At 43.5% G+C, this 15,987-nt stretch overlaps 1 protein-coding gene and 1 long non-coding RNA gene across 2 annotated transcripts in view; one reads left to right on the top strand and one right to left on the bottom strand.

Annotated features, from left to right (window-relative positions):
* Positions 1-3,883, top strand: part of LOC308579835 — a 97,915-nt gene extending 94,032 nt beyond the window's left edge. Inside the window, exon 3 of the long non-coding RNA XR_014004599.1 lies at positions 3,688-3,883. This is a non-coding gene — a long non-coding RNA (uncharacterized lncRNA). The remainder of the gene's footprint in view (positions 1-3,687) is intronic.
* ADAMTS2 (ADAM metallopeptidase with thrombospondin type 1 motif 2) overlaps positions 1-15,859 on the bottom strand; it is a 324,369-nt gene extending 308,510 nt beyond the window's left edge. The window contains exons 1-2 of the mRNA XM_081180737.1: positions 15,726-15,859; positions 14,973-15,057 (exon numbers count right to left, since the gene is read on the bottom strand). Coding sequence (XP_081036863.1) covers positions 14,973-14,991 — 19 coding nt within the window. The 5' untranslated portion in view covers positions 14,992-15,057; positions 15,726-15,859. The remainder of the gene's footprint in view (positions 1-14,972; positions 15,058-15,725) is intronic.
* Positions 15,860-15,987: the final 128 nt, after the last annotated feature.

Below are 15,987 nucleotides of genomic sequence, written 5' to 3'. Positions count from 1 at the left end.
GATATTCATGTGCCTTGCCTTGTCAAATTTCACCCTCAGGCCTACTGAATCAAATCTAAATCTGTGTCTCAGATTTAAGGCTTTGGTGAAAAGCAGGACTTTTTTTTTCAGCCAGAACTCACTGAAACTCATTTCCAGCACCTGTCAGGTGGGCACCATTGCCATTATATGAGAACACGGCATTCATGCATTCATGGTGAGTTCTGGCATTTCTTCTTCTAGAAAAATAGCACTGTGTACTGTGTGTGTGTGTGTGTGTGTGCGTGCGCGCGCACGCACGCACGCACACACACACACAACAAGGCCTTCTCTGTAGTGACACAGCACCAGTGGAACTCCTTTTCTATGGAAGCCTACTTGGTCCAATTCCTGTTAACTTTAACAACTTCCTTAAAGACCTTCATTGTAATGGGTGTTGGTTTTTGTTTTAATTTTTTACTGCCGTTTTTAAACCTTTAGGTTTATGTTTTTGTTGTTTTTACAATTGTAGAGTTTTGCTTATTGTTTTTGCTGGGGTTTGTTGCTCATTGTACTTTGTCCTTATTATGCAGATGACATTGAGAGCTGATAAGCAGAAAGGTAGGGTATAAATAGATAAAGAGGTGGCAACGTAACATTAATTTTCTGTGTGGAAATAAAAAGGTGCTCTTCTGGCTGGCTTGCATTAATAATAAAAAGGAAATATAGCTTTTGTTTTTCAAAAATCTTTGACAAGCGCACACACACACACACACACACACACACTTTAGGCCTTAACCAGCTAAGTTGTCTTGTAGGTGCAAGGACTTCTGCCTATGCAACGGGACTTCGTCTCCCTTTCCTAGTGTTCTCCTACAATCTGCTCCAGAGGGTTGTGGGAAACAAAAACAGATTTGGGCCCATGCAGGGTGGGGGGCAGAAGGAGAGGAAGTCTTTGTGCTAACAGGATGATTGCTCTGGATACAACCCAATGTATTACAGATTACTAATAAATTCTGATGACAGCAGAAAATATTCCTCTTGTTTCTTTGACAGATGAGTTTCATCTATAGTTTATTCCATTTACAATCAATTTGCTTTTAGTAACTCCAAGACAGCAAGTGAAAAGGATAACATCCACCCTACTATGGAAGTCTCCTGCTAGGTCAGGGGTGTTGTGGCACGCACACACACACCCCTCATCCCAAAACTCGCTTCTTGCCTCCTCCCTGCAATTTTGGCTCCATCCTCCATTCTCTTTTGTTTGTTTGTTTGTTTGTTTGTTTGTTTGTTTGTTTGTGGCATAGTTTTTAAAAAACAACTCAAAAACAACCTAACACTTAACAAAGAAAAAAATACATGGAAAGATTTAAAACCATTATTAACTCATAGCGCTCAGCCCAGCAATAACTGTGTCACTGTCGTGTACATTTGCACAGGTGCTGCAATTGCTAATCTACTCCTCCTAACAACCTCTGGGTCAGCTAAGTTACTTGGCAACCACTTGACTCCAAAACAAGAAAGCAAAGTGAGTTGCCAGAGTCACAGGCAACAAATTCAGTTGCTGGGGGGCGAGGGGAGGATTTCTGATTCACAGACAGTAAAACCACAGGAGTGCAGAGCCAGCCCTAACATCTGGCAGAGTGAAGTACCTCCCTCAGGCAGCAGAAGCTGGAGGGTGGCGAACATAAGAGCTTGCCGGATCAGCCAATGGACCACCTAGTTCCCCCAACCTGAGCGTAACAGAACCCTTTCTATCTGTGATTCCCAGCAATTGGCATTCGGAGGCACACTGGCTTCAAAGTGGAGGTAGAGCAAAACGATTGTAGCTAGTAGCTACTGATAGCCTTGTCCTCCTTGAATTTGTCTAATCCTCTTTTAAAGCCATCCAAGTTGGTGGCTAGAGAGTAGTGTGTCCATATTTTTAAAAGCACTACACAGCTAAAGGTGCAGGAGCTCTGTCCTCTTTTGAATCTGTCCACCTACCAGAGAACAGAGATAGTGAAGGAAACGAGGCTGGGGGTCCATTAAAGGAAACTAAGATACTTTTGCACCATTACCAGTCATAAAATATTGGAGTTGCATCAGAGTCCTGTGACAGGCCACCATCTAAAGTAGGCAAGCCAGAGATGAGAAGGCAGGTTGTTTCTCTCCGCTGGAGATTATATTATTGCATTGAAAGGAGGGGAAAGCATAATTTGCAGACGTGGTAACACACATTAATTAAAGTGTTAGCAATAGAGTTAGCAATAGAAATATGCTGAGGATACTATTCATGGTGTGGTGCAATGACCAACCTTTTTCCTGGCAGGACTCCTGCGCCTTTAACATTAGGTGCTAGAGAAAGCTGCACCAGAATTTATCTCTGGCATGCTATTGCTCGAGGCACAAAGAACCTGCTCTTATTTAATAGCAAAGTAGAAAATAAAGGTTTGTAACAAAGTGAGCCAATGCCATCGGAACTTAAGGAGAAATGTGGTGTGGTGGCTGGTGCTTTGCCGCAGCTTATGCTGCGGTATGTTAAGTGCTATCCCACTTTAAAGCAACAATTCTGGGAATTAAAATACATAAATAAATATGCCTTTCATCTTTATAGGCAAAGGAAATACTAGTCTTTCAACAACCACCCTTTTTTGACAAAAAAGGGCAAAAAAGATCACAAAGAATCTCTGTAGCAAATTAGCAGCCTAAGTCTCCACAATCAAATGGAACATCCGAGCCAAGCCACTGAAACAGATTTTTTGTTCAGTTCTTTCTTTTCTTTGTTTAATTATACTTTTTCCAAAGCAAATAATAAAAGGCTGACTTGTACAATGGCATCTAAACCCTTTAGTATTTCCACTCTGTGCATTTCTCATTTATTTCTCCTTTCCACTGGCCGTGCTTCTCACACTCTTTTTTCTTTGTAGAGCTTCCTGGCTGTCTGGGTTGTTTTTGAACAAAACCTTTTACATAAGGAGCTAAAGCAAGAACTAAGAAGAGAAGCAGTGAGCATCATAACTCAACATTTAAACTTAAATCCGCTTAGCCCCAGTACATAACTTGTGTCTTAATGAAGAATCACAGAGAAGGAAGCCTACCAGCTACTGTAGTGGCCAATGGCTCCCAAACCACCTCACATACTTCACAATCCTCCTTCAAGGCCTTCCTCCCCACTCCATCTTTCAGGCATGGAGAAAGCCTCTACCACTCCCCTACTGGCAGTCCATTGCCTGGCTGTTTGGAGATTTCCTTGGCTGTGTCCACAGTAGGGAGCAAATGCATACATGGATCCCAGATGAGCCATTATAAGAACAAAGCACCAAAGGGCTTGTGAGAGATGGTGAATGGGTAGACCCTCCCACCACAACAGATACTGCCACAGTTTAGAGTTGAAAGGTTAGGAGTGATGTCACCGAGATGGAAAGCGGCAAGCTCAAGAGAGAGGGACAACGTTAAGAGAGCTATGGCTGATGTCTTCTTGAATCCAACTCTGTGGTTATGGAAGAAGCAAGCCTTGATTAAATTCTAGCAGTTACTGGTTCAAGGGATTTAGAGGAGTCTGGCACTCACAAAATCATAGGAATACTGTGAGCATGCCCTCAGCAACAACTAGTGGAAAAGGCAGACTGGTTCTTTTCCTTATGGGCTGATGGTGACAACCCAGAGATTGCATCTGATTGTCGGTTTTTAAAATAGATATCCAGTAAAAATGTAGCCTAAGCCTCTCTTGTCCTGCTTCTTCCCCAGACATCACCCATCATTATCTCCTCAAACACGCAAGCAAAAACAAACAAACCTCCTGTAGGTAAGGAGGAAGGATTGGTGTCAGGATAACGAGAAGACTTACATGGAAGAAGCTGTAGCCGCATCCTAGTTCACAACCACCGTTCTGTCAAAGAAGCCGACACAGACGCCAGCTTGTGACCTTACCACCCAAGTAGCAAGAAACAAAGGGTAATTGGTTCCATAATGTCTATTTTCACTTTGCTGCTTCTAATCTAGGCTCTTTAAGGCTATTTCCATAGTCAAGAGAATCCCTTTTATGTTTGAGGTTCCTCTTAGGGGCATATAAAAAAGATAAAAGCTATTGGATTTATCAAAGGGTGAGACAGGTGTAATTTTATAAAAATGAAGGTGGAAAATAATGAAGAGTGGCAATGCCCTCTCTGAAATGAAGGCTAAGATTTTCCTATCTCAGGTGAAACTTCTTTTTTTAAAAAAAATATTCTGCTATTTGAAAGTGAGAAAAGATCACTAATTAAATTGCCTGCCTGAAGTGGGCCAAGAAGGATACCTCCACTGAGTTGCTCTGTTTGCTTGAGAGTGAGAATAGTAATTGGTATCCAGCTGTTGAGATTCAATGTCGTGTCATCTTTTCATTTTCTCTTCATCCTATTAATTCCAGAACATTTTATACATTCCATTTCTTGGTTTCTGGAAATATCTGCCTAGTCACTGTAACAGTATTTTCTTGCAGTGCGTATGAATAACACACATCCCCCCCAAAAAAAAACTTCACTTGAAGGTGGTTTGGCTCACTGAAGTGTGTAAGAAAGAACACAAGACCATAAAACTAACACAGGACACTGAAAATCATTTTTATTTGTTTTTCCAGAAAACATAAAAATCTCAGGGTTGAAGGTACTCATCTGACTAAGCCTTTGCTTTACGTGAACTGAATTTGTAAATAAAAAATAATGCCATTTATATTGTTGTACTTTATAAAATAGATTTTTTAAAAAAATCAGGGTTTATCTGCTGCTTTAAAAAAAGTTTTGAGGATGAGAAATCAAAAGCTTCTGTATTGTTCACTTATTGTTCCAGCTTATACGCTGGTCAAATATAATAAAATAAGCAGAACTGATCCAGACCATCAGTTATTGTGGAAGACCTCATTATGCCAGGAACATCAGGATGTGGAGGCACTGGCCTGGTGTGTTATTGAAAATCACTGTCTGTCAAGCAAAACTATACACAAGAACCTCTGGCAAGCTGTTGAAATTCATGTTTTGCAAGCACTGAGCTGCACAAATGACTCAAGCAGAGGCATAAAATCTAATGGTGAATTTATAATCGACTTGAGACAGGGGAGAGGTGGGGGGTGCATTTGGAATAAGAACCTAGAAATCATTCCAAAGCTGATACACCTTCTCTTTGCAACAAAAGTATGTATGTCATTCTGATGCTACAAATTCATGCATTTTGAGGTACAGATACCTATTTATCTGGTGGAGAAGGGAGGACTCATGAGCCTCTGATAGGCAATGGGTGCTTTTTAGCAGCCACAGATTCATAGAGTTGGAAGGGACCCTGAGGATCATCTAGTCCAGTGTTTCCCAACCGGTGTTCCGCAGCACACTAGTGTGCCGTGAGAAGTTGGCTGGTGTGCCGTGGGAGGGAGGCGGGCGAGTCGGGCGGTGAGAGGCGGCGGCGGCGAGGATCCGCGTCGAGCCGGGGGCGGCTCCGCGGTGGTGGTGCCGAGGTTTCTCTCTCCATTCTCCCCTCACACACACACACAGGAAATAACACAGGATCAGCTGACAGGACCCAGCCAATGGGGCAGCGGCGGGGCAGCGCGTGCAAAAGGGAGGAGCGCGAGACAGCGGACGAGGAGGAGGCCGGCATGTCCGGGCAGCAGCAGCAACAACAGCAGCAGCAACTCCCGGCGACGGCTCCTCAAGCCCCGGGCAACCCTACTCCCTCACCGGCCTCGGCCGCCCTCCTGCTCCACCCGCCGCCGCCTCCCCCGCCGCCGCCGGCCACCTCGGCCCCGCCGCCGCCCCCTCCTCCGCCCGCTATCGCCGCCACCACCACAACAGCCGCCGCCGCCTCAGCTGCCGCCGTCCCTCAGTCCCTCGCTTTGCTGCCTCCTCCCCCCCCACCCCCAAAGCTTGGAGGTTCCCCGGCAAGGGGTAGGGGAAAAAATTGAAAACTTTCACTTTCGTGCGTCCCTCCCAGCGTGACGCTGCGCGCTGACGTCACGGGGCTGTAATGGTGGTGTGCCGCGAGATTTTTTTCCTCAAACAAGTGTGCCTTTGCCCAAAAAAAGGTTGGGAAACACTGATCTAGTCCCAACACCCTGCAATTCAGGAATATGCAGCTGTCCCTTACAGGGCTCAAACCTGCAACCTTGGTGTTATCGTGCACCTCTTTAGCTTGGACTTTGGTGGTTAAGTTTTTTTGTTTTGTCTTATGGGTCCCACTTCTAACCACTAAACCACACTGACTTTTACAATGATCTCAATTCCAAGCCCTGTCCTAAAGCCGTCTAAGAATGAGAAGCAGGGTGGAGATGGGATCCCTATCTGCTCATCAACAGCACCAATAAACAACAGCTGTAGGCTATGGTGGCCAGCATCAGAGCTGGAGTTGGGATTCTGGAAGCCAAGCAGAGGAATAGGGATGGGTTGCCAATGTTCTCATCCTAGCAGGGCCCCTGTGGGCTCCATAGCATAGGAACCCAGATCTCAGCAGAGCCCTTAAATCCAGTTAAAATCAATGGGACTGAAAGGTGCTGAAATTTGGATTGTGTCCGTACAGTTTCATCTTTATTTATTTTCCATCTTTGTGGTGTTTGAAATCATTTTAGGAATGTGCTTTGCATTTTCTTGGGTTAACAAAAATATTTAATTTTCTCCCGTAATTCACAACATGTTTATTTTGCATCAACGGAATCATGCTGAGTTCCTTATGAGGGCTATTTATGTCCTATTTAGACATTTTCATGGCTGCTAACCAAAGATGTGTCATATTTTTAAAACTATTGCATTCAATTTGTGTGTTTAATCTATATTTATACCCCTTTCTTATCAAATACTTCAGGGCTTTATTAACTGTTACTACCTTTTAGGAAGCCAAAACAAAGAATACTTGACACCTCATGTTCCTCTGTACAATAGAAGCAAAGTTCAATGAATTGGGGAGAGAGGGAAACGCAGTAAGAGCTAAAACAAATAAACAAGCAAAGTAAAACACAAGACAAGGAGTGAAACAAAAAAAGAAACAACCACATCAGCAAAAACTAGTCCAAAGTATGCAAAAACAATTATAATTGATAACAGTTCTACTTCCCTGAAGGGGAATTATCTCACCCAGAGGTGGGGAAGCTTTTTTCAGATCAAGGGCCACATTCCCTCATAGGCAACCTTCTGGGGGCCACAAGTCAGTGGTGGGCAGGTCCAGAGGCAAAAGTGGGTGCAGCAGAAAGCGTGACTCTAACCTTTGTACAATGAAAGCCAGAGGTCTTTACATTCACCCATGCCCCACCCATGCATTTCTCCATCCAGCCCAAGAGGAATTGTTACAGAGCAAGCATACATTCTAGCCAGACAACAGCACTCAAGGAGGGCCTAGGAACAGTCCCCAGGGGCCAGAAAGAGAGGCCTGGAGGGCCACTTTAGCCTTTAGGCCTGAGGCTCCCCACCCCAGCTGTAAATAGTTAGCCATTTCTTCCATTTTCTAGTAGACCTCTGAAAACTTTACACGTTACATACTTTGACCGGATGTATACACTTGTTTATTTTTAAAAGAAAGTCCCACTTGATCCAGTAGGACTTTCCAACAAGTAAACATGGCTGGAATCTGCCTGTTATTCTGGACTCGCTGCCATTGTGAATTGACAAGCAGCTTCTCCAGCCCAGACTAGGGCTCCTAAGCCTTATAACCACCCTTCTTTGTGTGCCTTCAACAGGCAGGCTCACACGCAGGCATTTAACAGATGAGGCTCTTACTCAGACAGAAAAAAGAGCACTGGGGGAAAGACTGTTGCCTACTACAGGCACAGGGAACTGTGGACCTCTGCACAGTGTTGGTTTCTGCCGCAGCCAATGATCAGGGGTAATGGGAGCTGTAGTTCAACATATGAAGGAACACAGATTCTCCCTCCCTGGCCTGGATATTCTTATTTGTGATCCCAGAGGGAGCAATAAAATAAACAAATGAAAGGAGCAGCATTGGCTCCGTTACCTACAGACTGATGAAGCAGCATGGAAACATGGATTGCATCACAGCTGAAGTGGTGGGAGTGTGCATCTCTCAAGACTTATATCCAGGCAAGAAAAAGCTTCACCTGTTATATTTCTGTGTTGGAAAGACCCAGGAACTGTTTCAAATGTGACAATTCTGTATCCACACAATCACTTCAAAGCATAGTAAAAGATCTCCCAGAGCTTGGCCTGGCAACCCTAGTAAAAGCCCACAAATCTTTACTGTTTATAGCCTTGTTGTTACCTGTAAGTAAGACATGTAATATGCGCTCCTTCCCTAATTTGGGGTGCTCCCTCAGGCTGCTTTATTTTAAGGGCATTTGGCAACTGTAATTATTACGGTACTTCTTGATTACAAACTGTTGCCAAAACCACTTAACTCTCTCTTTATAAATAGGGCTGGAACCCTGTCTAGACATTTCAGGCTACAGCTCCCACCATCCCTCACCATTGGTCGTGCTGTCTGAGGCTGATGAGAACTGGAATCCAACATCTGGAGAGCACAGGTTGAGGAAGGCTGCTCTACACACTTACCTGGGAGAACACCCCGTTGAATTGAACAGGACTTGATTCTGAACAGCTAGACGTGGGATTGCACTGTTAAAAGCAAATCTTGTTCATCCTACAGTTAGTGGCCTGGTTTACAAAAAAAGCTGAATCACCAAAAGCAAAACTGATCGGTGGCAGCTGGCAGATTGAAGTTCTCAGCAACTTTCAGTGGAACATCTCTCTGATTAGCGATAAACTTTGTACAGGAGAGAAGGTTTAGGTACCCCAGTATCAATCATTACATCTCTGGCAGTTCTATAAATGTCAGGCAGGCTGCTGATTCATTTCCTAAAATGGCTTCCTCTGGTACGGCCAATGTCTCTGGAGATAATGACTTTAAAGGCTCCTTAGGTAAGCGATGACTAGTGTTTCTTTTAAGGTCAAAAAGCAAGATTCTCCCATAAATCATCAGGAGGCTTTTTTAAAAGTGAGAATTTAAGAGAAGTAGCAGAATTTATAGCATCCGTTGCTCCAGCCGCAGAGTAGTAGAAGGTGGAAGCATAAATAAGGTTGCCATATTTTGAAGAGCAAAAAAGAGGACACATTTGCCAACATCTACTTTTAACTATGGATCGCTTTGATGACTCTGCCAATGAAAAAGAGGACAAATAGCAACCCTACAAGCATTTGTGACCCCATTATTGGGCAAGTGAAGAGAGGCCTTTTTGGCGTGAATGTGTGCCCACACCACTTCAGTGGCAGAAGAAAGACAGAAAAGCATGTTGGCCATTCTCTAACAAAACATGAGACATTAACTACTTCCAAATAAAATCACTGGGGGGGGGGGGAATTGGGGTGTGTGGAAATTCCAGGTTTTCCTGTGTGCTTTATAATATCACTTCACTCCCAAATATAGTATCCCTTCCCAAATCTCATTAAGCAGTGTTTTCTTAATGTTTTAGCTTCCCAGTGAGCAGCACAGGAGTCTTGAGTAAAGCAGCTCCCCTTAGACAAATGTATCCATGTTTTCCCTCTGAGTCGAACTTCTCTGTTGTGGCTTCCTATAGAGTTAGGACTTATCACAACAGCACAGCACATTCAGCAGGGTTGCAATGAATGAGATGAGCTTTAAAAGGATTCGGTATCCGTCTGCTTATTTTGCATTAGCCAAGCAAATGCTTTGAGAGGACACATATTCTTGAACTGCTACTATATGGCAAGATAACGTACCAAATATGTGAGTTTCTTGATACTTGCAATTTGGAGCAAGCATCTGAAAATGTAGGGGGATATGCTGTATATCTTCATAGCGTTAAGATTCTATTGGCTTCATTTAGTATTCCACCTCCCCTTTTAAAAATAAATACTTTTTTTTTACTCTTCTTCTTCTGTTAAATATTATTTATGAGGAAAATTAGAAGGAAGTGCATCCTATGTACTATATGGCGGGGAGTTAGTGGTGAGCATTATTTTACTCCATTCTCTCCCTGTGAACTAAGAATGTGCCTTAATAAACTAGGGTTGTTTTTAGTAATCTCCTGAGATATGTCAGGGGAATTACCCTTTGAAAATGGTGTAGTTTTACTAAGCAGCTGTATAGTGGATTTGCTAGAGGTCTGAGCAAGTAAAGCCTATTCTGTGAAGTGCAGATTTCCAATATGAGTAAGGAAGTGCTACAGTGACATCTATTGGAAAGCACTATGATCCATCATTACAGGAAACAGATTAATCCAATAATCTGTTTTGTTTGTCTGGAAGAATGTACAAGCCACTTGATCAAAGAATCCCTAAGCAGCGTACATAGAACAGTTTTTTAAAAATTATTAATATGTTTCTTGGTTTGCCATGAAAACCAGTGCTTTGTGAGTGGTAGTTAGGAAATCACTTTCTACTTCATGATACTTTTAATTGGGCTAATCTTTCACTGATGTTCACCACGGTAACACTAAATCCCAGTTGTCTGCACAAAAAGTTCTTCTGAGATGAAGTAATGCTATCCAGAGACCTGATGCCAAACTTTAGACAGGAATCAAGCATGGCATCCCAATTCAGTGAATTATAGAATGACTATACTGACGATACATTTTGCCAATAGTGGCTGGCACAGGCAATGATGTGTGCTGTTGGGAAACCAGGTAAGCAACGCCACCCTCTCCACACTGGCCACTAATACATCTGCTCCAGATGCGTGATAAATTATCCATGAGACCTAAGATTCACAGAATGGTAAAGTTTGAAAGAAATACACAAAGCAGAAGGATAAAAGGTGAGATCCTGGGATACAGATCCTTTTTATCACCAGAGCAATCAACAACCAATGATGGGGTAAGGGTGAGAAGATGTAGATTGGGGAAAGTAATGAAGAGAAAATCTGAATTCTCTCCCCCCCCCCCACTGTTCTAATTTGGAGCCCCCGCTCCACTCAGAAAACAGCTTCTAAATGAAACGGGGGGGGGGGATCAGGGAGGTCTGATCACAGATTTCCAATGTAATGTATAGTTTGGTCCAAACTCATTTTCCTTCCCCAACAATTTGCCTCACCCACAGCTACTCAAGACATCAGTCACAGCTGTTGTCCAGCTTTAAAGTAGAACTTTTCATAAGAGCTTCTTGTGGGCCTCAGGAAGGAAGGAATTTGCCCCAGTTCTTATTTTTCTGCATGACTACAATGTGTGCAGCTTCATTTAAGCCCTGAAACAAATTGGTGTGACCCAAGGAAGTATCTTATCGCAACCCTACAGTTCCTTTGCTGTTCCTTATAACAGTGGTACCTCGGGTTACAGACGCTTCAGGTTACATACTCTTCAGGTTACAGACTCCGCTAACCCAGAAATGGTACCTCGGGTTAAGAACTTTGCTTCAGGATGAGAACAGAAATCGTGTGGTGGCGGCGCAGCGGCAGCAGGAGGCCCCATTAGCTAAAGTGGTACCTCAGGTTAAGAACAGTTTCAGGTTAAGAACAGACCTCCAGAACAAATTAATTTCTTAACCCGAGGTACCACTGTAGTATAGAAGATAACCATCCCCAGAGCAGAACAAATAAATAAATAAATGAGCTCTTCGAAAAGGACATTCCATGTGAATGGAAGGCATCTTTGTGCAGCAACAAATTCCCCATCCTTTTGAAGCTTGGAGAATCCTGCAAGATATATAAACTTTTCTCTTCTAATCTGAAACTCTGAATCTTTCACTTCAACAAGCCAGAATCTCAGGTGTCTGATTTTTGTGGTGGAAGTCTAAGTCTGTGGGAAGTAAGTTGGTTGTGTCATAGTCTGTCTCTCAGCATTTAGATGATTAAACGCCTTTCGTGTGCAAATTTTAATATCTGGAAAAGTTGTATAAAAATAGAGAGAAAGCAAAATCTCTAGGAAACCAGAACCAAGCCTTAAAGATGAAAGAGTAGCCAAATTGAAATTTATCTGAAGAGATACTTTTGACACTTTGAAGTTATGGTGAGCAAAAACAGTTAAGTACAAGCAGTTGTCACATTTTTTAACCAATCATTGAGAGAGGGGGGGAATCTAGGGAACTTTTATTGGGCTAACAATAGGTTCAGTAAGAAGAGAAGACTTTAAGATATCAGATCCATAAATAAAAGTTAATATACACTGACTGGCCATGGAATGCCTGGGTGGAAGCCAGCTGAGCCTGTGGTTTATTCATTTTTGGGACCACACTACAGTGTTGCCTCCATGTGCAGCCCATAGAAACCTTCCTATAGGAATGAATGGCAGCCATTCACATATACAGTGGTGCCTCGCAAGACGAAATTAATCCGTTCCGCGGGTCTCTTCGTCTTGCGGTTTTTTCGTCTTGCGAAGCACGGCTATTAGCGGCTTAGCGGCTATTAACAGCTTAGCGGCTATTAACGGCTTAGCGGCTTTAAGAAAAAGGAAACAAACTCGCAAGAACTCCCAAGACGTTTCGTCTTGCGAAGCAAGCCCATAGGGAAATTCGTCTTGCGGAACGACTCAAAAAATGGAAAACTCTTTCGTCCAGCGAGTTTTTTGTCTTGCGAGGCATTCGTCTTGCGGGGCACCACTGTATCAGAGAAGGTAAGTAGATACATTAGGGTGGAGGGAGCTAAATCTGACCCTGTACTCACCATAGTAATCCCACTCTCTGGCACGAGGAACACAGTACTTCTTGGTCATGCTTGAATGCAGTGAAACTCAGGACCCAGCTTTTTAAAAACATTAGACTTTTATAACTTTCCTTTAAATAAAATTACCTTTACAGCCAAAAATTACCAATGAGAGGGGCCAACTGTGATGGTTTGCACTTGTCCATCAGTTTCCAGTGGAATAGCAATTACTATGAAAACTCCTCTATGAAGAAAGGTTGCAACATTTGGGGCTTTTCCACCTAGAGCAAGCAGTGGACTGGGACCTCCTGGTGGGTCTTGGGTCATTTTCAGGTGCCTGCCCCATGCCCTCCTTCACTTGCCTGCTCCTTCCCCTGGCCATGCCATAGCCTTTTGGTTGGACTGATGCCAGCACCAGCAACCCCTTGAATGCTGAATAAATGTTGGCAGAGATAGAGAAGTTTGTGGGGGCAAGAAGAAGAAAGGTAGGTCTCCCTCCTCTGAGGAGAGAGGGTCAGAGAAGGCATTGAATGAAATTTGAAAGAGAAAAGATTTGTTATTAATAAAATGTATTTGTTATTAATAACAATGGTTATTAATAAAATGGTGTCAGTAAGGACCAGCTGCCAAACTCTGCCTCTCTCTCCTAATACAGTAACTCAGGACTATCCAGGCAATGTTGGTTGATTGAGGACTGATGGAAGGAAACATTTCTTTACACAATGCATAATTAAACTATGGAATTTGCTCCCACATTGTAGTTAGCTGAATGGCTTTAAAAGAGGATTCAACAACTTAATGGAGTTTAAGGTTATCCATGGATACAGTACTAGGAATGGTGGTTATAGGATACCTTTGCTGTGAGAGGCAGAATGCCTTTGAATACTATCTGCTGGGGATTGCAAGTGAGGAGGGGCCTTTTGCACTCGGATCCGGCTTGCAGGCTTCCATAGGTATCTGGTAAGCGACTGTGAGAACAAGAACCTGGCTGAGATAGTTCTTTGGTGTCATCTGGCAGGACTTTTCATATGCTCTTACTACACATTGGTGTGTTTTGTGACCATACAAAATATGTCTCTAATCTATATATATACATACTGCCCAATGACAATAAAATCCACCATAAAAATGATAAATCTGCATAACATAGAACAGTATAAAAGAACAATAGAAAGATTTAACAAACTTAAAAGTTGTTTTTTCTAAAGGCAAGCAGTTAAAAATAAATTAGATGTGAATTAAAACACATAGAATCATGGAATTATAGAATTGGAAGGTACCCCAAGGGTCATCTCGCCCAACCCTCTGCAATAAGGGAATCTCAACACAGTCCCCCACCCAATTTAAAACCAGTTTGCAAACCTGCTTAGCTTTGCAAATGTGGTAGCAGTTTATTGGAGGGGGGACCTCTCTATTTTCTCATGGGACAACCTCATTTGGGGGGGGGAATGCTTTTTTCATATAAGCCTCTGGCTAAATGCATCCAAATGGTTAGAGCTTTTTTTTATTGCATTTCTGAAGGCTGAGATGCGACTGATGAGTGCCTCAACGTGTGTCCGAGGACTGCCCTTGAGGTTTTTTCTGGTGATCTTCAGCAACATTTGACACCCCACCCAGCTCCCATGCTGCCTTCCCAAAGCTGGGTAACCAAGGTGCTGGTCTTTGGGAAGGAGGTGTGAGGGCTCTGACAGGGTCTTAGAGTCCTCTCTATCCTTCCCAAAGCATAGTTAGCACCTTCCCAGCTTTGGGAAACAATGGGGAGCTCTAGGACTCTGTCAAAACCTTGTGCCTCCTTCCCAAAGCCCTGTGCCTCACTTACCAGGCTTTGGGAAAGCAGAATTAAGGGCTGGGGTGCCTCAGATTTGGGCCTCAACACTCCCCCCCCCCCCGTGACTAGGCAGTGTGCAGCCTGCATGTTCTGTATTGAAGTACTCTTGCAGCCCACTTGGTATGAAATGTTAGACTGTCCTGGACTAGCCCCTTCATCCAGGTAGATGAGATCATTGTAGTGGTATGAGTATGGTCCACCCACAGAGTCAATTACATAGAAACCTCAGTGCCTTTTTGTTTAGGTTTCAGCAGAGGACACATGAAAGGCATTGAAATCTAATGCTTCACAGCTTTATTGCTTGGTCATTGATTGGTGGCCTGCGAGTCATTAAGGGTTCAACCACAGAATCCATTGCAATATTTTATTGCAAACCCCTCCACTCTTTGTTCTTGTTTCCAAAATGAGTACAGTACGGTAGTTCCCTAGACAGTGTAATTTACCAGATCAACCCACTAGGTGGCAGTGAAAGCTCATAGTTCATGATACCGTGCTTGGAACAGCACTGGAGTCCAAGCTAAGCTCCCATGCCAGCAATTTATTCAGCCTTCATCCTTATTTGCTTGCACAAAGCTTACCCCAGTGATTAGACCTCTAGTCTTTACTGAGCATTTATCCTGATTTGTTTGCAGGGTACAGTACTTACATGTCTTCCTGTTAATCATTCATTCATCCTACGCTTTTCAGTGCATTTTCCTGTCACTTTCCTAATTGCACTTTCTTTAAAGTCACTTTAAAGAAAAAAGCAGTTTTGTTATGCTAGTGGTCACTTCCAGATGCCTTGTTTACTGAACATTCATTCAACATGCATGGAGAATAAATGACATTTGACTATTTCTTGAGTGATCCTTCTGATTTGTTTGCAAAAAATGCTATGCCAAGCAATTCTTAACCCACACTTCCCATTCCATTTTCTGGGCACTTCCCTTATTTCATCAAGTTCGAACTTGGGGGGAAGGGGGTTTATTGTGCAAGATCTCCAAATCAGTGTTAACTGTGCAGCCTGAATTTGCCAGTGTGTGAGTGAATCCTGTCCGAAAACAGCAAGCGTCTGGAAGTGTCCGCTTTAATTGCACAAACTTTCTGGTATGTGCTTGAATCCGTCCCGCAAAATAAATCATTTCAAGACTGGTGATGGCCTTTCATTCTGATGCTTTTTAAAGAGCATCAGAGGGAGAGATCCATCCCAAACGGAAAGCTTCCAACTTGGGAAGCTTTTCTTACTAGATGCATGCTGGGGGCAAAGGGCAGAAGTTATTTCACCCAGCCTTTCTTGGGTCTGGGCCTTTGGAGACGGGGTTACACTGGATGGACCTTGACCTGGTCAGTCCTCAAGGTAGTTCTTATCTCTCGAAAAACAACTTTTGTCCACCCCGCCCTTTGCTCAGAAGCTGCCCACCTGGAAGCCTGCAAGCTTTTAAAATCAGGTCGGTGGGACTCCTGGCTTTCCTTCCCCTAAGCAAAAGCAGCAACCCCAGACCCTGCTCTTCCGCGAGTCGACTCGGAAAAGCAAGTTTCCCTCAGTCCCAGGTGAGTGCAGGGTTGCGGCCTGACAGCGCGGGAATCCCATGTTAAACGAGCCCAAGGGGGCAAAGTTCCTGAGGCAAAAGTCGGCTTTGCCTTGCGCGCGCGAAAGAGGCGCTTCCTTAGGAGTAAGCCCG

Source organism: Podarcis bocagei, assembly GCF_964188305.1.
Source record: "Podarcis bocagei genome assembly, chromosome: 2".
Lineage (NCBI taxonomy): Eukaryota > Metazoa > Chordata > Lepidosauria > Squamata > Lacertidae > Podarcis > Podarcis bocagei.
This window is presented reverse-complemented; position numbering and strand designations above follow the sequence as displayed.